The 24,607-nt window shown below is 35.4% G+C and overlaps 1 protein-coding gene across 2 annotated transcripts in view; it reads left to right on the top strand.

The window, feature by feature from the left end:
* Positions 1 to 24,607, top strand: part of col2a1b (collagen, type II, alpha 1b) — a 152,354-nt gene that overhangs the window by 25,909 nt on the left and 101,838 nt on the right. For both annotated transcript variants that reach the window (XM_061887092.1, XM_061887084.1), the window contains 9 exons: positions 3,743 to 3,787; positions 8,456 to 8,509; positions 12,910 to 12,963; positions 18,830 to 18,883; positions 18,954 to 19,007; positions 19,076 to 19,129; positions 19,187 to 19,231; positions 19,307 to 19,360; positions 19,443 to 19,487. In XM_061887092.1, coding sequence (XP_061743076.1) covers positions 3,743 to 3,787; positions 8,456 to 8,509; positions 12,910 to 12,963; positions 18,830 to 18,883; positions 18,954 to 19,007; positions 19,076 to 19,129; positions 19,187 to 19,231; positions 19,307 to 19,360; positions 19,443 to 19,487 — 459 coding nt within the window. The remainder of the gene's footprint in view (positions 1 to 3,742; positions 3,788 to 8,455; positions 8,510 to 12,909; positions 12,964 to 18,829; positions 18,884 to 18,953; positions 19,008 to 19,075; positions 19,130 to 19,186; positions 19,232 to 19,306; positions 19,361 to 19,442; positions 19,488 to 24,607) is intronic.

Below are 24,607 nucleotides of genomic sequence, written 5' to 3'. Positions count from 1 at the left end.
GGGGATATGAGTCGCAGGAATCTTACCTGCTGCTGATTTTTTTTTTCATTTCGTGTCGCCAAGTCACGCAGAGTTCAACTAACCTCGAAAAACGCTGGTACTAGGATGCGTAGAAGTATGGATGCCACTTAAATTTCAATGTCACAAAAAAAATAACCCGATTTTAACCCAACTGCTGGTTCAGAAAAGGACAAACTCCTTATTTGAGTTATTTCAACTCAACATTTTGGTTAAAAATTTTTCAACCGAACTTTTGTGTTGAATTTTTTAACCTTAAAGTTGAGTAATGATAACTTAATGTCCGGTTATTCACAACCAAACTATTGAGTTGAATTATTTAACCCAGTAGTTGAGTTATGCTAACTCAATGTTGGGTGATTGTAAATAATGTTAATTACATTGATCCACAATAGAATTCCATACAAGAAAAAAGTAACTTTTTAATTAAAAAAAAAAAAAGCATTGTACCCAAATATGCGAAAAACTAGTTGAAAAACAACCCAAAATGGTTCATAAATTTGAAAACCCAGAAATTGAGTTAAAATAATACCCGTAAAACTCAAATGATGGATTTCTCCTCAAAAAAATAACTCCAAAAATTAACCCCACACTAGCAACTCATAACTTTGGTCATCAATCAGCCTGCATTTTTTAGTGTGTGGAACTTTTCTTTGTGTGGCTTTTAGATTTCCATAAACTGAGCTTTAACGTTGCACATCTAAACCATCGAAAATGAACACTTGAGCAACAAGTTTATCATTGCAATGATGTGGATTGTGTACACACTAAAAAACGTTGGGTTAAAAAATAACCCAATTTTAACCCAACCGCTGGTTCAGAAAAGGACAAACCCCTTATTTAAGATATTTTAATTCAACATTTTGGGTTAAATTTTCAACCCAACTTTTGCGTTGAATTTTTTTGCCAAAGTTAAGTCATGATAACCCTAATGTTGGGTTATTCCAACCAAATTATTGGGTTGAATTATTTAACCCAAAATTTTAGTTATGTTAGCTCAATGTTGGGTGATTGCAAAGTGATTTCCTTGAACAAATGAATAAATAAATGAATAAATAAATAAATAAATAAATGAATAAATAAATAAATAAATAAATAAATAAATAAATAAATAAATAAATAAATGAATAAATAAATAAATAAATACATAAATAAATAAATAAATAAATAAATAAATATAATATTAATGTTAATGAGATTAATCCACAATCAAATGACAATCAAGAAAACAGTTACTTTTTAATTTAAAAAAAGCATTTTACCCAGAAGTGCGTTACTTGTTGCAAAACAACCCAAAATGGATCATAATTTGGAAAACCCAGAAATTGAGTTGACATAATACCCTTATAACCCAAAAGATGGATTGCTCATCATAAAAATAACTATAAAATGTTACCCAACACTAGCAACTCATAAATAGGGTTATCAAAATAACCCAGCATTTTTTAGTGTGTATAACATTTTTTGTATGGCTTTTTGATTGCCCAAACTGAGCTTTAACACCTGAACCATCAAAAATGAACACTGGATTGCGTATATCACTAAAAAATGTCGGGTTAAAAAATAACCCAATTTTAACCCAACCGCTGGTTCGGAAAAGGACGAACCCCATATTTGAGTTATTTTAACTCAACATTTTGGCTCAACTTTTGCGTTGAATTATTTAACCAAAAAGTTGAGATATGATAAATTTATGTTGGGTTATTCCCAACCAAACTTTTGGGTTGAATTATTTAACCCACAAGTTCAGTTATGCTAGCTCAATGCTGGTTGATTGTAAAAAATATTAATGAAATTAATCCTTGATAAAATTTCCTTCAATAAAAAAGTAACTTTGTAATTTAAAAAAAAAGCCTTTTTCCCAAAAATGTGTTACTTGTTGGAAAAACAACCCAAACATGGTTCATCATTTTGACAAACCAATAAATTCATTTAAAATAATACCCGTCCTAAAAGATGTATTGCTCTTCATAAAAATAACTCCAACATTTAACCCAACACTAGCAACTCATAAATTGGGTTTTCAAAATAACCCAGCATTTTTTAGTGTGTAGAACATGTTTTTTTAAGTCTTTTTGACTGACCAAGACTGAGCTTTAACGCCTCATCTTTGTGCTGATGTGGATTGTGTACACACTAAAAAATGGCGGGTTAAAAAACAACCCAATTTTAACCTAACTGGTGGTTCAGAAAAGGACAAACCCTTTATTTGAGTTGTTTCAACCCAACATTTTGGGTTAATTTTTTCAACCCAACTTTTGCGTTGAATTATTTTACCAAAAAGTTTAGTTATGATAACTCAATGTTGAGTTATTGCCAATCAAACTGTTGGGTCAAATTATTTATCCCAAAAGTTCAGTTATGCCAGCTCAATGCTGGGTGATTGTAAACATTGGTAATGAGATTAATCCTTAATAAAATTCCCTTCAAGAAAAAAAGGAACTTTTTAATTTAAAAAAAGCATTTTACCCAAAAGTGTGTTACTTGTTGAGTTTGGCCTCTGTGCCTTAGGTCACGCGTGTTTTTCATAGCATTTGACACAAATTAAAGCAAGGTTGTGTCCAAACCTATCCCACTGAAAAATCAACATATGCAGAGGCCATATTGATATTTTTAATTTTCAAAAAAAATACAATATATATAAGTTTTGGGAAGAAAAAACAGTCTGCATTTCAGCTTTTACATTAGCATCAACATTTCAACATTACATTACACATGTTTACTCTGTTAATACTTTTTTATGTTTGTTTTTGTAATAGTATTGTGGATATAAAAAAAATGTCTTGAGCTGCTAATGGCACCCTGGGCTGCAATTTGGACACCTCTGATTTAAATCAACAAAAACAGATTACCTACTCAGCCTAGCTACCTGCGGGGCGAGCATAGAAGTATGGATACCGCTTTAATTGCATTTTAACAGCATTTAGTTTTTACACGTGGCGGTTATAGTTTGTATGGATTCTGACAACCTAAATCAAGCAAAATTGAGCTTCAACGTTGAACATCTGAACAATTGAAAATGTACTGTAGAAAAACAAAGTTTATCATTGTGATGATGCGTATTGTGTAGCCTTAGGTCGTGTGTGTTTTTTTAAACTTTTGACACAACTTAAATCAACCAAAACTAATTCTTGACTTCAATTGAATATGTGTATTGTTTTAATACATAGGGTCAGAATTTTGACAGTTCAATCAACAAAAAGAGATCTTTATATATTCACACTTGTCTTAACTTTCAGTACATCTGAACAATCGTAAACATGAGAAAATGTTGACCTGCTCTAGGCCACTGAGTGTCCGCCCGGAGACTGGAAGGTTTTGAGTTCAAACCGAGTCATAACAAAGACTGTAAAAATGGGGGCCATTACCTCCCTGCTTGGCACTCAGCATCGAGGGTTGTATTTGGGGGTTAAATCACCAAAATGATTCCCGAGCGCGGCCACAGCTGCTGCTCACTGCTCCCCTCACCTCCCAAGGAGTGGAACAAGGGGATGGGTCAAATATAGGGAAAAATTTCACCACACCTAGTGTGTGTGTGACTCTCAGAGGTACTTTAACTTTACTTTAACTTTATCACTGTGGTCGTACTTTGCATGATATCACATTTAAATGCGTTTTTAATATATATATATATATATATATATATATATATATATATATATTTTGTCTTGATCGTTTCATGCCAGGTTTCCTGATTGTCTTTTCTTCTCCCCCCTAAATTCAGGGCCCAATGGGTCCCAGAGGAGCACCTGGCCCCACCGGAGCTCCTGTAAGTACCCACTTTGCACCACACTGGCTGTGAGTCACACCCACTCCCTGCCAGAACGTAACGCTGCACGATACCAATGTTTACATGTTTGATTGAGGCCCTTTCTACACTAAGTCAGCTAAGGTTATCCAGGGTAAATCCCACCGAACCTTGTCCTTGTCCACACACACACAATGGTCGTTTAAGACCCCCTCACCCTCTCCATCAGCCGGCGCGCAAAATGTGCATGTCATAGTCACCTCCAGTGTTGCTTTGTGTGCAAATTCTTAAATGTAAATTATCTGAACAATATCCTGTGTTGTGGTATTTCAATTAAATGGAATCCATCGTTTTGTGGGGCCCTATTGTAGTGAATCCCTGAGCCTAGTCTACACCTCCCTGATACCGAAGTACAGGTCAAACTACTTCCTTAACGTAAATGACCGCCATAACCACAACACCAGGGGGAGCTCCACAAACCACGTTAAACCCAGATTCCGATCTAACAAAGGTCTTAACTCATTCTCTTTCTATGCCACATCAATGTGGAATGCACTCCCAACAGGTGTAAATGTAAGTGTATCTCTGTATTCCTTTAAAACCGCTTTAAAACAACACCTCCAGGCAACTTCAACCCTTTACTAATACCCTTCTCCATTTACATCCCATCTCCCCGGATTATAAATAACCTAATGTAAATAATCAAATTTAATTCTAATGTATTTACTTGTTCTTATGCTATCTGAACTCACTATGTTCTCTGCTGGCTGTACATATCCTACTAAGTAAGACCTACACTGTTTCAATGTCCATTTCTCTGTTGATGCAATTGTTGATGACTGAAGTACTGATATCCACCAAAGCTCCATTATTTAAAAGCTATTTTAAATAATGTAAATAATTCAATGAATATACTATGATGATTAACCTGTGTGATGACTGTACTATGCTGATAGTATGTATTTGTACCATGAATTGATTAACGTGGACCCCGACTTAAACAAGTTGAAAAACTTATTTGGGTGTTACCATTTAGTGGTCAATTGTACGGAATATGTACTGAACTGTGCAATCTACTAATAAAAGTATCAATCAATCAATCACATCACAGACATCCTAAATTAATCAAATCTTTGTTAAACATGTAAACAATGTGATAAAGAACATTTAACATAAATCAAACTAGGGATGTTGATATCTGGTCAGAACACTCCTCACTTGTTTGCCTTCACCTTCATTGTCCATTCCGTTTGGTGACTTTATATACTCTGGACCTAGGCGTTGAGTCCGCGACATACATGCCAGTCCAAAGGTATTCGCTGTTTTCCGTAGTCTTCCCTCAAATGTAGTTAGTTTTCCCTCGCCGGCCAGGTTATACAAAGCACACGCTACCTTTTTTATCACAGCCACGGGAGCCCGTATTCTCGTTTTTTCTCCTTCGACGAATAAAGTTTTGGGCTAAGTAGAATCACAGCTGACCTGGACTTTGGAAAGTTCTCTTGCCGTCTGAGAAGTGTTGTATCCCAAATAGCTGCAATGGCTTTACCTTAAGGTATTCATGTGGGATTTCCACAAGCGTCTGTACATGTAGAAGAAGGAGAAACACGGGCATGTCTGGATGACTCCCCTTCATATTTCCAGTGGTTAGCTCCCAGTTTAGGAAACTTTTTTTATTATGAAGCTGGCTGTGGTGCTGTCACGCCAAATTTCTTCCCCCCTACAAAATCTTACCCCCGGAAGACATTTGGCGTGACAGCCCCTCTAATGCCTGAATGACCCCAATGAGGGTGGAAGTACCTTAAAGCAGCCCACACAGCTGCCTGTTTTAAAAGCATTATAATTGGCTGATTGTCATTGGTGAAAAATAACAGTGAGGGAAAAAATATTAGCATTCCAGCATGCTAACCTTTCACGCTATTTTTGCTTCGCTAATTTTGCAGCTGTAACCCTTAAGAGTCATATAACTTGCTTAAAGCAACTCACACAGCTACCTATTTTAAAAGCTTTATAATTGGCTGATTGTCATGCTATTTTTGCTTCGCTAATTTTGTAGCTGGAACCCTTAAGAGTCATATAACTTGGTATTATCAGGCCCTCATTGGGGTCCTTCAGGCATTAAAGGGGCTGTCACGCTAAATGTCTTCTGGGGGGAAGGTTTTTGTAGGGGGGAAGAAATTTGGCGTGACAGTGCCTTCTTTCTGACGTCACTTCCTGTGTGGGGCGCGGTCTTTCCGGCGTCACTTCCTCTCCGAACTCGGTTTGTAAACGATCAATGGGTCCATACAAAGCTAAGAGCCGGAGCTTCAAGAAATACACGGTGCACTTACCCGTGTAAAAAAATTGTCCGAGGAGGGGGACCTTAAACGTTGGTTTAGTGTGGCTGAAACGAGGCTTAGGCTGAATAATTATTGGTTTAAGGGGTTATCCGGCTTAGTATAGACATAGCCTGAGAGTCTTGCCATCCGCTGACAGCTGAGATGGCTGTGGAAGACTTTTACTTTCCCAGCTGCACTTTCTAGCGAGTTTTCCTGTACCCCGAGGAACATCTGACGATTTAGCTGAGGATTTATGTCTCACCCTCGTCTTCTCCTTTCGCCCGTTTCACCTATAGGCCCTCTGGGAGTCTCCTAGCGACCTCCAGAGCATGACGCGTCTCAACTTGAACTAGTCGTCCTCGCCTCCTGTTTTATGCTCTGAAGCCCGCGGCTGCTTTCAGGAGCAGACAGAGTTGTGGATTTTTAATGGCTGTCTTTATTCTTTTCACATTGCAATTCCGTTTAAAACCGGAATGGATTCAGCAGAGTGCAGACTGGTACGGCATGGATATTGCTGAATAGTGTTGTTAAAATGAAGACAGTGCTTTGAACAGCAAGGAAAATGTCGTCCTCAGGGTACCAACAATCTTCCATACGAATCACATTTAGTTTTTTTATTTGGCTAATGTACACAACAAAGTATTGTGAAAGTAAACCTAAAAATGTGCCTGTTCAATTCCAAATATCAAATTAAATGTTTTAAATTTCGTTTGTTTAGAACAATCAATCAATCGATCAATCAATCAAACTTTATTTATATAGCCCTCAATCGCTAGTGTCTCAAATGGCTGCACAAGCCACAACGACATCCTCGGCTCAGATACCACATCAGGGCAAGGAAAAACTCAACCCAATGGGCACGATGAGAAACCGCAAATGTGAGGACAAACAAATGTTTTCCGTGGATTTTCGAAATAAAGGGTAGGTGCGACACTGGCCGGTAGTTTACCATGAGGTCAGGATGGAGGCTAGGTCTTTTGAGCAAAAGATGAAACGCCGCTTTTTTTGAAAAATAGGGTAACAGTGCTAATCTATAATTAATGTAGCCATTACATTTTAGTCCAGTCTATTTTTCATTATTTTATTAGCTTTATAATATTTTATAATACAATAGGAATTGTCAAACTGTCTGTTTTTCAGTTCTATATAATATTGTTGGACTCTACGCATATTTTTTTGTTGAACAGTCAAAGCTCGGGTCTTCTCTGGGTCGGTATAGCTCGGTTGGTAGAGCGGCCGTGCCAGCAACTTGAGGCTTCCAGGTCCAATCCCCGCTTCTGCCATCCTCGTAACTTCCGTTGTGTCTTTGGGCAAGACACTTTACCCACCTGCTCCCAGTGCCACCCACAGTGGTTTAAATGTAACTTAGATATTGGGTTTCACTATGTAAAAGTGCTCAGAGTCACTAGAGAAAAGGGCTGCATAAATATAATTCACTTCACTTCAAGAAGAGTTCACAAGTATTTTTTTGTTCAACAGGCCACGGGTAAATGTTACAGCGTTGTTCTCACTCCCACAAAAGCATTGTCAATTAATTAAGTACGCAATTACGGAAGTAATTAAATACCATGAGCAGTGCAAACGTGAGCCCAGATAAAAAAAATGTTTAATGGGTCAATGAGTCCATGATCACAAGAAAAAATAAATGATGAAGAGCTTGAGTTGTTCCATTCATCGATGAGGGGAATTTTAGCTAAACAATGCGTATTTATTAAAAAATATTATTATGGATTAAATCGTTAATATCTGAGACTAGTTTCTCCTTATTCAGACTTTAGTACATTTGTACCATTCTGTAGCTTTTGAAGACAGCTTAAACTTGGTGTTACACTTTTGCAGCCATTGTTCTTTCAGCCTTGATTAGAAACACCAAAACACGCATCAATGCCTCCAAAACAACACATAGGAGAACGATGTCGCTGTATACTAGTGTGTGTGCTTAATCAGAGAATTTGAAAAAAAATGAAGTTGAAAACACACGTGTGAATTCAACTGTCTATTTGTTATAATATTTTAACAATACAACGCAAAAAACATTAATTATTGTATTTATTTTAAACAACTTAAAAAAGACCCGCCGTTTTCATCTCCGTATTTCATCTAATAACGCAATAGAACTGTTTTTGTTTTTATTCTGTTTAATTTTATTAACGGAACACGATACTTAATTTTTAGCTTGTTTCATTGTTTATTTTATTTAGTTTATTTATTATTTCCATCATAAAAGGTAGACAATCCTTTTTTTCTAGCTTTATATTTCAACCTTTTTTGTAAATTATTTGATTCAATGTCTTTCATTTTATCTCCATTTTTTAGCCTTTAATTGTATTTTTATGATAGAATCTGACACGTGTTGTTCATTCTTGTACTGCAGGGCCCTCAAGGTTTCCAAGGCAGTCCGGGAGAGGCTGGAGAGTCTGGACAAGCTGTAAGTCTCAAACACATCTGCCGTACAGTATCCATAGTAACAACCCCTTACAATATTTCTATCAATTTTCCGTATATATTTTTGTAAGGACTTCACAGTGTTGCAGGGTCACATTCTTTTCTCCGCCTTTACATTTGCACTTAGAGATGCCGAGCAGCTTCACGCCCTATTTACATTAGATGTTTGTGTGTACCACGCATCTTTCACCATGGAGATATATTGGATTTTTTACTGTACAATAATGTTATTATGCTTCTACCTGTCACGTTTTCCTATCTTTTGAAAAATTTTAGAACGCAGGTTGCTGGACGGGACATATGGTATTGTACAATTTAATCAGCAAGATAGGATTGAGCTAGACCCTGTAAGATTTTATAAGTAAGTAGTAAAACCTTAAAGTTGCATCTTAAGTGCACAGGAAGCCAGTGCAGGTGAGCTAGTATATATATATATATATATATATATATATATATATATATATATATATATATATATATATATATATATATATATATATATATATATATATATATATATATATATATATATATATGTATATATAGGTATATATGTGTGTAGGTAAATAAAGGTATATACAGTATGTGTGTGTATATATATATATATATATATATATATATATATATATATATATATATATATATAAATAGTATGGTTGTCAAATGTTAAGGTGGTATTATGGTATGATTAAATAGGTGTATAATTGTTTGGTTGTCACATGTTAAGGTGGTATTATTAAATAGGTGTATAATTGTTTGGTTGTTAAATGTTAAGGTGGTATCATTAAATAGGTGTATAATTGTTTGGGTGTCACATGTTAAGGTGGTATTATTAAATAGGTGTATAATTGTTTGGTTGTTAAATGTTAAGGTGGTATCATTAAATAGGTGTATAATTGTTTGGGTGTCACATGTTAAGGTGGTATTATTAAATAGGTGTATAATTGTTTGGTTGTCAAATGTTAAGGTGGTATATTAAATAGGTATCGGTGTCTAGCATCACAGATAATCAGCATTTCAATTGTTTAATTTCATTAAGACACGCCTCCAGCTGACTACAATCCGGCCAGTTGGGGCATGTAGAGTTGGGTGTCATCAGCATAACAGTGAAAGCTAACACCGTATTTGTGTATGATGTCACCTAGCGGCAGCATGTAGATGCTGAAGAGTGCCGGGCCAAGGACTGAACCCTGGGCAACTCCACACGTTACCTTAACATAGTCCGATGTCACATTGTTAAGGGAGACGCACTGCACCCTGTCAGTAAGATAGGAGCTAAAACCACGACAATATTATGATCGACGGTATCGAAAGCAGCGCTAAGATCTAGAAGCAGCAACATAGATGAAGCGTCAGATTCCATCGTTAGCAATAAATCATTTGTCATTTTGCGAGGGCTGTCTCCGCACAGTGATTTGCCCTGAAACCGGATTGAAAGGGTTCACAGAGATTGTGTTCATTTAGCTGCTGTGCAACAATTTTTGCAAGGATTTTCGAAATAAAGGGAAGGTGGGACACCGACCAGTAGGGCACCATGAGGTCAGGATTGAGGTTAGGTTTTTTAAGCAGAGGGTGAATGTCCACTTTTTTTTAATGCTAGGGGACAGTGCCAGAGGAAATTGATAAGTTTATAATATTCAGCATAGATGGTCCTAATATTACAAACAGATCCCTGATAAGTTTCCCAGGAAGTGGGTCACGTAAACATGTTGTTTGCTTTATCCAATTTACAAGTTGTTAGAGTTCCTCCAATTTTATTTCATCAAAAAGAGAAGGATATTTTTGAAGCTCAATATTCCTCATATATACATTTGTATCAGTGTTAATAGACTCCAATTGGAGCTAGGATGTGTTGTCTTTTATCTCATTTCTAATTAATTCAATTTTCTTATTAAAGAAATTCATGAAGTCATCAGCCGAGTAAGTGGAGCTACTGAGAGGAGTCCCTTGTTGGGTTAGCGATGCTACTGTACTGAACAAATATTTAGGATTTTTTCTATTGAGACAAATGAGATTGGAGTAGTAATTAGTTTTACTTGTGTTAAGAGCGTATTTCACGCTGTGCTTGATGGAAAACCTCAAGTTTAGTTGCACACCATTTGCGTTCCACCTTTCTATACGATAGTTTAAGAATTATGTTTTTTTTCTGTAAACCAGGGGCTACGCTTTTTAGGGGCCTTTATAGGCTTTAGCGGTGCTATGCTATCAATGCATTGTGTAGGGCATCGTCAAGTTTTAAGTAAGGTTATCAATAGAACCCACATAATTTGAGAATGGTGCCAATATCGAGGTCAGTAGGCCAGTAGTTGTGGCAGCGTTAATGTTACGGCCGCTATAGCAGTGATTATTAGTAGCTTGTTGACAATGGGTCCGAACTTCGAATTATATAAGTGATAGTGATCGGACATTACTTTAGTGTACAGGAGTACCATAACTTTGGAGGTGGTGAGGACTAGATTTATCGTATTGCCGTTTCAATGCGTGGATTCATTTATCATTTGTGTAAGACCACAGCTATCAATCATAGTCTGGAGCCCCACGCACGCAGGGTCTGACGAGCTATTCATATGGATAATACATTTATGTTATCAGTACGCCTCAGTATGGTAATATCAACAAACTCGCTGATAAAGTCCGGATAGGGCCCAGGGCGGCGATAGATAACAGCTAGATGGAGAGGCAGCAGTGCGACAGATCTCATAGTAAGCACTTCAAATTATTAGAGCTAAGGTTAAGGTTTTTATTGGTTGTTAGTGCGACCTGTCCACCGCTTTTAAGGGGACAGGCAATATGTGCACTCGTATTGTTAGGAAGAGATGTCTCATTAATTGAAAATAATCCATCTGGTTTTAGCCAAGTCTCACTGAGACCGATGACATTAAGATTGTTGCCTCTAATGACCTCAATAACTAATAACTCTATGAGAGACAATGATCTGATGTTTAAAAAGCCCATATTATAGGTAGTGGGCTCTTTTGAGGAATTGTTGTTAATGGTATCTGTAGTACTGATATTAATAACATTATGCCTATTTTGCATGGTGCGCTTTAAATAATTTCGACCACATCTAGGAACTGATATGATGGGGATCTTGCGATTGTTTCCTTGGTGCTGCAATAGATTGAACGTGGCATAATTTGCCACCTCAGTAGAATGCATGTTCACTTCTGGCACAGTCACTACAGAAAAAACATGTGAGTTGTGTATTATTCTTGGAGAGATGCTATGTGTGTAGGGATTTTCCATAGTGGATCTAGTTAATAGTGTGAGAGTCCAGTCTATAATGGAGCTAGCATAATAGTGTGAGAGTCCAGTCCGTAGTGGATCTAACATAATAGAAAGAGTCCAGTCCATAGTGGATCTAACATAATATTGTGAGAGTCCAGTCTATAGTGGATATAGTTAATAGTGTGAGAGTCCAGTCCATAGTGAATCTAACATAGTAGTGAGAATCCAGTCCATAGTGGATCTAACATAATAGTGAGAGTCCAGTCCATAGTGGATCCAACATAATAGTGAGAGTCCAGTCCATAGTGGATCAAACATAATAGTGAGAGTCCAGTCCATAGTGGATCTAACATAACAGTGTGAGAGTCCAGTCCATAGTGGGGCCAGCAGGAGATCATCTTGAGTGGAGACAAGTCAGCAGCGCAGGGACGTCATTAACTGATGCACAAGTGATTGGTCCACCCCGGGTCCCGAGTTTGAACAGTTAGCGGTTCATCTGTGGTCACTTAATAACCTCTCCACACAGGAGAGGGAGGCAGATCAGATAAGAGACGGCAGATCAACTGGTCTGAAAGGGGGTTCTACTTAAAGGCTAGTGTATACAAATAAGTTTCAAGATGGGACTAAATACTTCCACTGAAGTTGTTGCCTAAAAACAAGTGTTTATGCCAGGGGCCGAGCCTGGTGTTCTGAGATTTACCGGGCTGCCCGCCAAAGGTCAGCAACTTCCGTTCCCGACTTGATGGCAGCTTTTTCCAAAAATACTGTCCATGTTACGCCCTGTTCTGAATCCTCCTCTTTGTTTTCTCCAAATGAAGTCTCCAGAAATGCCCGGGACCCTCCGCAGGTCTTTTGCAATCCTTCACAATGTGCACAGAGCTGGAGGGCTTCCTTCCACGCCACTGCACTAACCTTGCTTTTCCCCTTAAAACAAGCCGCATCATTAAGTGTGATTAAAATCACCAGGACTCGACCAGGAAACAAGTTGACAGGTGTGCTGAGGGTCTTCGGTGCGCTCGTGAAGTCAAGGAGAAAATGTGACCCTCTCACATGAGTCTTCTAGAAAATATGATCACTTTTAATGTAAACATGTTGCAGTTGCTTACCAATATTGTAATCATGTCTTACCTGTGCTTGCTTTCTCTACACTTTTAGGGCCCCTCGGGACCCCGTGGACCCCCGGGACCTTCTGGGAAACCTGGAGATGATGTGAGTGTGCTTGAAGTCCACAATAATAATAATAATACATATAAAGGGTTAGATTTGAAAAAAGCTTTTTTTAGACACTCAAAGCGCTTTACAGCGAGAACTAAGAAGTCATTCACTCCACATTCACAAATTAGGGGCCCCTAAAGTGGTAATACCAGGGGCGAGTACCACACTCAGTATTTTTATAGGTGCCAAACAAGTTTTGTCGTTACTACATATATGGATTCATGTAAACTCAAACTGTGCAATATTGTGATACCTTTGTTGCACGTCCTAAACCAGGGGTAGGGAACCTATGGCTCTAGAGCCAGATGTGGCTCTTTTGATGACCGCATCTGGCTCTCGGATAAATCTGAGCTGACATTGCTTAACACGATAAGTAATGACTAATTCTACATGTAATCACAGTGTTAACAATAACGTTCAAAATATAAAACATTCTCATGCTTTTTTATGTTCAAGAAGTTGCATTAAAGGTAAGAAGTAATTTATTTATTATTGGTTAGTGTGGAGCTTGCCCTCCTGGGGGTTCTTCAGACCACCAAGAGCCTGTTTTAGGGTTACAATATTGTTTTATTTTATTTTTCTCAGTTGCTTTCCAGCAGTTGTCTTTTTCTCTTTCGTCCTCACTCCTCCTGGCTGCTGCTTATAACAGAGCGACAGGTGATTAGATAACAAGGCCCAGGTGGGCCATATACGCACCTGTCGCTGATTTCGAGGCCGGTCCTGGCAACATCCTGCTTTGCTGCAGGCCCGCAGGCCACGCCCCCTCCACAGTTAGCTTCAGAATAACAATGTTATTATAAAGAATAAGAGACCTATTATACTCTGGAAATGTTGGTCTTACTTAAAAATGCACGCGTTTAGCTGTCTTCAGTGTTAAAAAAAAATTATATGGCTCTTGGGAAATACATTTTAAAATATTTGGCTTCTTGGCTCTCTCAGCCAAAAAGGTTCCTGACCCCTGTCCTAAACGGTTGCAGACTAAACACTTGGTAGTCCAACAAAGCAAGTATGCCTGACAGAAAACACCGAAACGTGCTTGGCACTCGGCATCAAGGGTTGGAATTGGGGGTTAAATCATCAAAATGATTCTCGAGCGCAGCGACCGCTGCTGCTCACTGCTCCCCTCACCTCCCAGGTTGTGAACATGAGGAGGGGTCAAATGCAGAGAACAATTTCACCACACCTAGTGTGTGTGTGACAATCATTGGTTCTTCAACTTTAACCTATAAAGAAAGGATCTACTTTTCAAAAAGAGCTAGCTTGTTGCTAATTTGAATAGAATTTGCCATATACATGGTACTAATTAGCAATATCAATTTACATGGCGATTTCAACACCACCAGATTTGGTGATAAAATTTACAACTAAGAACATGTTACAATCAAACAGCTGATGTGTAGTAAATACAATAAATACAGTATAAACACTTTGTAGGACTCAACAAAAGACAACACATTCAACTTAATGGCAAAGACTAGTTTCTGACTAAGGCAACAGACCAAAGTCCATACAGTATACATAACTGCCATATTTAACATATTGGAATTGCAACTTCATGCAACGTCTACTATGTAATACAGTACAGTACTTGCAAAGGAGATTGACAAATGTAATTTAAAAAAAAAGCAAAATATAAAAACTTGACGGCACAGTTACCATAAACAGATTATTTTTGAATGTTAAATCGATTTAGTATTAAACAGTTACCATTGAAAAAAGGTTCAATACTGGTATCAATATCTAGGTACCGAGAATTGTGAAAAATACCCATCCCTGAGTGATAGTGAATATATTCTTTTACAGTATGTTTGATCTTTGTATATTTCTGCTTCGGTATGGTGCAGACTAAGAATATGTTCTGTGTTGTTTTTGATGATTTCTTTCTTTATTTCAATGGGTATCATCCACTTCTGTTGTTCCTACAGTTGGAAAAAACAAAGTCATGTTCATCTCTAGCATGTACAACCCGATCAACATATACTTAGATGCCTTGAGGGCGCTAACTTTACAATGTACTTCACACAGTTTTATCGCCCTCTTAAGCGTCCTCGGACATAATGACGTACACTAGACCTGGGCAAAGTACGGACCGCGGGCCACATATAAATGTGTATAATACAGTCTATTATACAGCATTATTCACTTGTGAATAATGTGTATAATACATATATTCACATGTGAATAATGCTGTACAATGGACTTTATTTATATTATACACATGTGAATGATATAAATACAGTCTATTTTACAGCATTATTCACATGTGAATAATATAAATGCTGTAAAATAGATAATAAATAATGTTTATAATACAGTCTATTATACAGCATCATCCACTTGTGAATGATGCTGTATAATAGACTGTATTATACACATATAATTACATACATTCACATGTGAATAATGCTGTAAAATAGACTGTATTTATATTATACACACGTGAATAATATAAATACAGTCTATTTTACAACATTATTCACATGTAAATATATTTAATTGTATGTGTATAATAGACTGCATTTATATTATTCACATGTGAATATATATATAATTATATGTGTATAATACAGTCTATTATACAGCATTATTCACATGTGAATAATATAAATTCAGTCTATTATACAGCATTATTCACATGTGAATATATGTAATTATATGTGTATAATACAGTCTAGTGCACAGCATTATTCACATGTGAATATATGTGATTATATGTGTTAAATACAGCCTATCATACAGCATTATTCACATGTGAATAATGTTGTATGATAGTCTGTATTTATATTATTCACATGTGAATAATGCTGTATAATAGACTGTATTTATACTACTCACATGTGAATAATGCTGTATAATAGACTGTATTTATATCATTCACATGTGAATAATGCTGTACAATAGACTGTATTTATATCATTCACATGTGAATAATGCTGTACAATAGACTGTATTTATATTATTCACATGTGAATAATGCTGTAAAATAGACTGTATTTATATCATTCACATGTATATAATATAAATACAGTCCATTGTACAGCATTATTCACATGTGAATATATATGTAATTATATGTGTATAATACAGTCTATTATACAGCATTATTCACTTGTGAATAATGTGTATAGTACATATATTCACATGTGATTAATGCTGTAAAATAGACTGTGAATAATGTGTATAATACAGTCTATTATACAGCATCATTCACTTGTGAATAATGCTGTATAATAGACTGTATTATACACATATAATTACATATATTCACATGTGAATAATGCTGTAAAATAGACTGTATTTATATTATACACATGTGAATAATGTAAATACAGTCTATTTTACAACATTATTCACGTGTAAATATATGTAATTGTATGTGTATAATAAACGGCATTTATATTATTCACATGTGAATATATATCTAATTATATGTGTATAATACAGTCTATTATACAGCATTATTCACATGTGAATAATATAAATTCAGTCTATTATACAGCATTATTCACATGTGAATATATGTAATTATATGTGTATAATACAGTCTATTACACAGCATTATTCACATGTGAATATATGTGATTATATGTGTATAATACAGTCTATTATACAGCATTATTCACATGTGAATAATGTTGTATAATAGTCTGTATTTATATTATTCACATGTGAATAATGCTGTATAATTGACTGTATTTATATCATTCACATGTGAATAATGCTTTATATTAGACTGTATTCACATGGGAAAAAAAATACTTAAGTTTTTATTGTCTATTGTGGGTGAACTGTGGTGCTGAATTTCCCCCAGGGATCAACAAAGTATGTTCTATTGCAAATATAGACAATTTCAAAATGGTATCATGGTGTTCTGGATATAGTTGCGCGTTGAAAGATTCAACTGTGAGCAAATTTCTCGAAAGTTCTTTTAAAGCTTACCAATTAGGTCTTTTCTCAAAACACTCTTAACGAGCTGCTCAAACAACCACCAGGTGTGCATGTGAGCAGATAATAATGTATCATCTATTTCTCTTTCGGACTTATCCCATCTTCACATCTCGGTCTCGCCATTCTTCACATATTCTTCACTCACACTATGAGGGAGGATTTGGGCAATAATTTATATAGACCCACTGTGAAGGCAGAGCGTAATTCCTTCTTTGGCCACTAGGGAGCAGCAGACATTCCAGGGCTCACTCTGCTATTAATTAAGTCATCAGTAGCACATATTAAATATCCATCCATCCATTTTCTACCGCTTATTCCCTTTTTGGGGTCGCGGGGGGTGCTGGCGCCTATCTCAGCTACAATCGGGCGGAAGGCGGGGTACACCCTGGACAAGTCGCCACCTCATCGCAGGGCACATATTAAATATAATATAAATATTAAATAATTAAAGAATGTACAACTAATTTCATTTTTCTTTGAAAATTATTTAAAATAATATATGAATAAGGAATGAACAATTCATGTAATGTCCTAGAAATTATAACATTATTTTTGTTGATTTAGGGTGAGCCTGGCTAATCTGGAAAATCCAGTAAAGTAAAGTATTCAAAAAGTATTCCTGGATGACATTCCGACAATAAAACTGCATTTTTGTACAAATATCGGGGTCTTTTTTCAATTTTACTACCACGCAAGCGAGTAATAATACTCTGTCATTTACTAATGATTAATCCAAATTCTTGACTGCTCTAAAATATACATGTAAAAGGGTAAGATAATTATTTTGAATTTACATATTTAAAAAAAAATTAAAATTATATTACCAAATATTTGAATAATAATAATAATTAATGACAAAAAAGTAAAGTATAAAAGACATGCCTTTAAGTAGAACATTTAAAGACTATTATAATTGTATCTGTGTACAAATATTTGGGTTTAAGTTATGCAAACAAGTAATAATAACCTGTGGTTAATTGAATTTGCTTTGAATATTATCCAAAAAATGTAATGAGGAATGAACAATTAATGTAATTTCCAAGAAATTATAACATTATTGTTGCTGATTTAGGGCGAGCCTAGCAAAAATTTTAGAAAATCCGATAAAGTATTTAATACATATTCCTATATAACATTCTGACAGTAAAACTGCATTTATTTAAGTTTAATGCCTTTAACTTACGCAGGCGAGTAATAATACATTCAAAAGTGTGGATTACAGTAAAATTATTTTAGAAAGAAAATGTATGAAATGTAATTTTTTTTAAATGTACATATTTAAAAAATATATATATTTAAAAAAAAATTTAATTGATTAATCTCAAAAATGTATCAAATTAATTAAGTGTATTAATGACGTGCCTTCTAGTAGAACATTTCAATCAATCAATCAATCAATGTTTACTTATATAGCCCTAAATCACTAGTGTCTCAAAGGGCTGCACAAACCACCACGACATCCTCGGTAGGAAAACTCACACCCAGTGGGACATTATTTAAAAACTATTATAATTGCATTTGTGTACAAAAATGTGGGGTCTTTTTAAGTTTAAGTCATGCAAGCAAGTAATAATAACCTGTGTTTAATTTCATTTACTTTGAATATTATGCACCTGGGGATAGGTTGATTGGCAACACTAAATTGGCCCTAGTGTGTGAATGTGAGTGTGAATGTTGTCTGTCTATCTGTGTTGGCCCTGCGATGAGGTGGCGACTTGTCCAGGGTGTACCCCGCCTTCCGCCCGATTGTAGCTGAGATAGGCGCCAGCGCCCCCCCGCCACCCCGATAGGGAATAAGCGGTAGAAAATGGATGGATGGATGGATTGAATATTATGAAAAACAATATGTGAATAAGGTATGAACAATGAATGTAATTTCCTAGAAATTTTACCATTATTGTTACTGATTTAGGGCGAGCCTGGCAAATCCGGAAAATCTGGCGAACGTGGACCTTCAGGACCTCAGGTAAGTTGACTCCACATGCAAGCCCTCAATACCGAAAAAAAACCTCATATAATTTCTTCCCTCCTTTTAGGGAGCTCGTGGATTCCCAGGAACTCCCGGCCTGCCAGGCATCAAAGGACACAGAGTGCGTTTTCTGGATTGTGACATTGATTTGTTGTTGACGATGACTTATGTGCCTGATCTCCAATGCAGGGTTATCCAGGTCTGGATGGCACCAAGGGAGAGACGGGAGCTCTTGGATCCAAGGTAAGATCTGATCCTTTACGGATGATGCCTTGATGCTAACGTGCTTCCTGTGTGCAGGGAGAATCTGGTGCTCCAGGAGAGAATGGAGCCCCTGGACCCATGGTATGTTTCTTCGGAAGCATCACAAGTTTTATACCAGTGCCGTTTTTAAAAAGTTACACTCCTGCATCCTCACAGGGACCTCGGGGTTTGCCCGGTGAGAGAGGTCGCCCTGGACCCAGCGGCGTGGCTGTGAGTGCCCCCATGTGTCTGAAGTCTGAACTTTGGCTTTTTCTTTGGAACCTGCAACAGATTTTGCATTCTCGTACTGCAGGGTGCTCGTGGCAATGATGGTTTGTCCGGCCCTGCTGGTCCCCCGGTACGTCATTACCTTCTTTTTTAACATGTCCTGCCCCAGAATCCTGATATTTTTTTAAATAAATTAGATTTTGAAATATATAATATATAATTCCAAGATATGATGGCTGCCACATTGTTAGTTATTCATTACATCCGAGCACAAAGAGCTCGGTCTACCAAGTCAAATTCCTTGTGTGGTAAATATACTTAGTAGGGCTCTGAACTAAGGTTGTACGGTATACCCGTATTGGTATAGTACCGCGATACTAATAAATGATATTCGGTACTATACCGCCTCTAAAAAGTACCCCCCCCCCCCCCCCCCCCCCTCCAGCGCACACCCACGGAGTACTTACAAGCAGACACAGTGTGTTGACAGAAAAGGGAGAAAGGACGCATTTTGGCCTAAAAAGTAAAGATGAAGGTGAAGGTATAACACTGAAACACCCTCAGGAAGAGTTGCTTTAAGACATGGCTACTTCTAAATCACTAACCTGGCCTGCATGGTGACATATAAAGTACGTTTATTACAAGTATTATTATCACTGGAGGACAAGGAAGAGCTAAACATGCTTCACTACACACTGTAGCTCACCGGCGTCAAAATGTACACGAATGCTAATGGTGGATCTGCACCTGACATCCACTGTAATGATACAAAGTAGAGGAGCGTATGTTGATACTACTATGATTACGTCGATAATTTTTGGCATCACAACATCTTTTTTTTTTTTTCTTTAATATTTATTATGTTTATAAACTCAAGAAATATGTCCCTGGACCCATGAGGACTTTGAATATGACCAATGTATGATCCTGTAACTACTTGGTATCGGATCGATACCTAAATGTGTGGTATCATCCAAAACTAATGTAAAGTACCAAATAACAGAAGAATAGATGATTATTACATTTTAACAGAAGTGTAGATAGAACATGTTAAAACAGAAAATAAGCAGATATTAACAGTAAATGAACAAGTAGGTAAATAATCTATCCATACAGTTTGTCCTTAATAATGTTGACAAAATAATAGGTAGATAAATGACACAATATGTTACCGCATATGTCAGCTGACTAGTTAGGAGTCTTTGTTTGTTTACTTAATACTAAAAGACAAGTTGTCTAGTATGTTCATATGTTTAATGTACCATAAGATTTTTTGTTAAAATAAAGACAATAATGACGTCTTTTGATGTCCTCTTTATTTAGAAAAGTATCGAAAAGTGCTGAAAAGTATCGACATACATTTTGGTACTGGTACTGGTACTGGTACTGGTACTGGTACTAAAATATTGGTATCGGGACCAAACTAGCGTGAATCGGGCACCTAACAATTCAATCCGGATGATTGATTCTCGATTCAAACAGATTCTCGCAATGTATTATTTCAGTAAATAAAAAGTCATAAGTAAATGTGTTTAAATTAGGTTGCAGGTTAGAAAAACGTATTTTCTGGTTGCATGAAGATGGCCTAAAAACGTCTTCAGATTTGAATTAATTTTGTTGTGCACCCCTAATACTTGGCCCGTATGGCTGATTCTGATTCTGATGAAAATCTGAAGAATTAATGACTAAAAACTGGGAATGTACTAAACTTGTTACGTTCCTGTGTTGAAATTGTTGGTATGGACCCCAGAATGCAGAGCAAGGAATGCAAAATGCAGGCAATTAGTCACTTTAATTAGGAAAAACGGGCAATGCAAAAAAAATTAAAAATGTTGTGCAGCAAAGGAGTGCAAAGACTTAGAGTGAGACAAACTTTAATGATCCACAAGGGGAATTGTTCCATTTAGTAGCTCAGTTACAAAGGATGGAAAGGGTTAGGATGGAAAGGATAAGGCACAAAAAGAGGGCGATTATCAAAAGGTATAAAGTAGACTAAAAATGTACCATAGTAGCAATATAAAATATAACATATATGTAATATTTACATATTATATATCCGTGACCCTGATTGGGACAAGCGGTAGAAAATGGATGGATGGATGGATGGATATACAGTATAAAATATACACTGAATATATAATGTTCATAGTATTCTATACATTATGATATTTTGAAGACAGACACTTGTTAAAGTATTAAGGACAAATAATCGAATACTTCGAAAGAGTAATTAATGAAAAACAGGTGAGTGGCACTGGCAGGACACAAAAAAGAAAGTGAAGGTGCAGCAAAGCAAGGAATCCAACAAGAAGTAGAACCAAAATAGAAGCACCAGGACAGGAAATGATACCAAACACAGCAATATTGGAATGTGGGATCATGATTCATGACAAAACGATATAGATTATCCATTCATTTTCTAACGCTTATTCCCTTTGTGGTGGCGGGGGCGTTGGTGCCTATCTCAGCTACAATCGGGCGGAAGGCGGGGTACACCCTGGACAAGTCGCCACCTCGTCGCAGAGGATATAGATTAAGTTAAAAAAATATGTTATTGTAGCATGAAATTATTATTTTTTTTTACCATTTCTACCCCGGACTTCACATACCATAATGCACCTATGGCTTTTATAATAGGATAAATATTCATTTTCGTTTGTATTGTGTGTTTAATTTCATTCAATTTCTCTTCACAAATGAATAATCCTACAGTTATACATATTTATTTCACAGAGCGAATAAGCGGTAGTAAAATGGATGGATGGATAGTTTTAAGTCGTATTAGCTTAGTTAGAATGAATCAAAAGTGCCTTGTTTGTCATAATAATGATTAAAAAAAATACATTTTATTTGTATTGTATTGCACTTTTCATTCCACATTGATACAACATGTATTAGTTGGCTAACAGATAAGCTTGCTTAAAAGAGATAAAAACATAAAATGCTAAAAAAAATCAAATAAAATAATTAAAAACATGTGTGTATATCAGTATACCTTTTTTTTTTTTCATTTCCATATGTTGAAACTGAAACCATAAACCATTTGTTTTTATTTCCATTAAACATTTTTAGGAAAAAATAAGCATTTCCTTAGGAAGTAAAATCAAGTATATTACTAAAATCTTTATTAAATCTACATTTAATATTTTAATCACAAATAAACATGAATATACAAACGTGATAAATATACGTATATAACATTTGAATTATATTAATGATAAATGTTGTTGTGGCTTGTGCAGCCCTTTGAGACACTTCTGAATAAGGGCTATATAAATGAACTTTGATTGATTGATAAATATATATTTAAAAAATGATTAATCATGAAAAAATATCACATTAATTGAGCAAATAATTGATGTGCCTTCAAGTAAAGTATTTAAAAGGTATTCCTGGATAACATTCTGACAATAAACCTGCATTTTTGTACAAATATCGGGACCTTTTTTTTTTAAGTTTACTGCCTTTAACTCACGCAGGCGAGTAATAATACCCCGTCATTTACTCATGATTAATTCAAATACAAAAGTGTGGATAACAGTAAACTGATTTTTTTTTTTTTATTATAGTTTGACTGCTCTAACATATACATGTATAACATGTAAGATCAGTATATTTAAGCTGTATATTTCAAACATTTTAGAATAATATCAACAAATATATTTTTCTAAATGTGATTATTCACAAAAAAATATCAAATTATTTGAGCATATAAATGATGTGCCTTCAAGTAGAGCATTTAAAACTATTCCTGGAAATTGCATTTACGTAAAAAAAATTAGGGTCATTTTAAGTTTAAGTTAGGCAACCAAGTAATATTAACCTGTGCTTAATCATGATTAATTTAAATTCAAAACTAACTTAACTAAATAATTATTTGAAAGCCCTAAAATGTACATGTATAAAATATGAAATAATTATAATAAAAATACATTTGGGGATAGGTTAAAAAAAGATGGATGAATGGATATTATGTATGTATTAAAAATATACATATATATATTTTATGGATACAAAATGAGTTAACTCGTGTGATTAATTAACATCCTGACAACAAAATTGCATTTGGTATGTTTTTTTAAGTTTAAGTTTTTTAAGTTTACTGAATTTAATTCACGCAAGCGAGTAATATTAACTTGTATTTAATCATGATTAATCCAAATTCAAAAGTGTGAATTACAGTTATCTAATTAAAAAAAAAAAAATTTAACAGCCCCAAAATATACATTTAGAAAATGTTCAATATTTATAATAGATATATTATATATAAATATAAAAATATAAAGGTATGAGGCTGTTAAAATGAGTTAATTAATGTGATTAATCACTTAAAAATATTGCAATTAATTGACCAAATAAAGTATGTGCCATTTAAAAACTCTCACGATGAAATTGAATTTGTTTACAAATATTGGGTTATTTTTTTAAGTTCACTGAATTTAAGTTACGCAAGCGAGTAATATTAAGCTATAATTAATTGTGATTAATCCAAATTCAAAAGTGTGAATTACAGTGAACTGATTTTATATATATATATATTATATATATATATGTGTATATATGTATATATATATATATATATGTATATATATATATATATATATATATATATATATATATATATAAATATATACATATATATATATATATATATATATATGTATATATATATATATATATATCCATCTATCCATTTTCTACCGCTTATTCCTTTGTGGGGTCGCGGGGGGCGCCGGCGCCTATCTCAGCTACAATCGGGCGGAAGGCGGGGTACACCCTGGACAAGTCGCCACCTCATAGACAGACAACATTCACACTCACATTCACAGACTAGGGCCAATTTAGTGTTGCCAATCAACCTATCCCCAGGTGCATGTCTTTGGAAGTGGGAGGAAGCTGGAGTACCCGGAGGGAACCCACGCATTCACGGGGAGAACATGCAAACTCCACACAGAAAGATCCCGAGCCTGGATTTGAACCCAGGACTGCAGGAGCTTCGTATTGTGAGGCAGACGCACAAATCCCTCTCCCACCGTGAAGCCCATACATACATATATATATATATATATATATATATATATATATATATATATATATATATATATATATATATATATATATATATATATATATATATATATATACATATATATATATATATATATATATATATATATATATATATATATATATACATATATATATATAATCATTTGACAGCCTGAAAAAATATACATTTAAAAAAAAATG

The sequence above is a fragment of the Nerophis ophidion genome, linkage group LG02 (assembly GCF_033978795.1).
Source record: "Nerophis ophidion isolate RoL-2023_Sa linkage group LG02, RoL_Noph_v1.0, whole genome shotgun sequence".
Lineage (NCBI taxonomy): Eukaryota > Metazoa > Chordata > Actinopteri > Syngnathiformes > Syngnathidae > Nerophis > Nerophis ophidion.
Note: the sequence above shows the minus strand (reverse complement) of the source record. Positions and strands in the feature narration are given on the sequence as shown.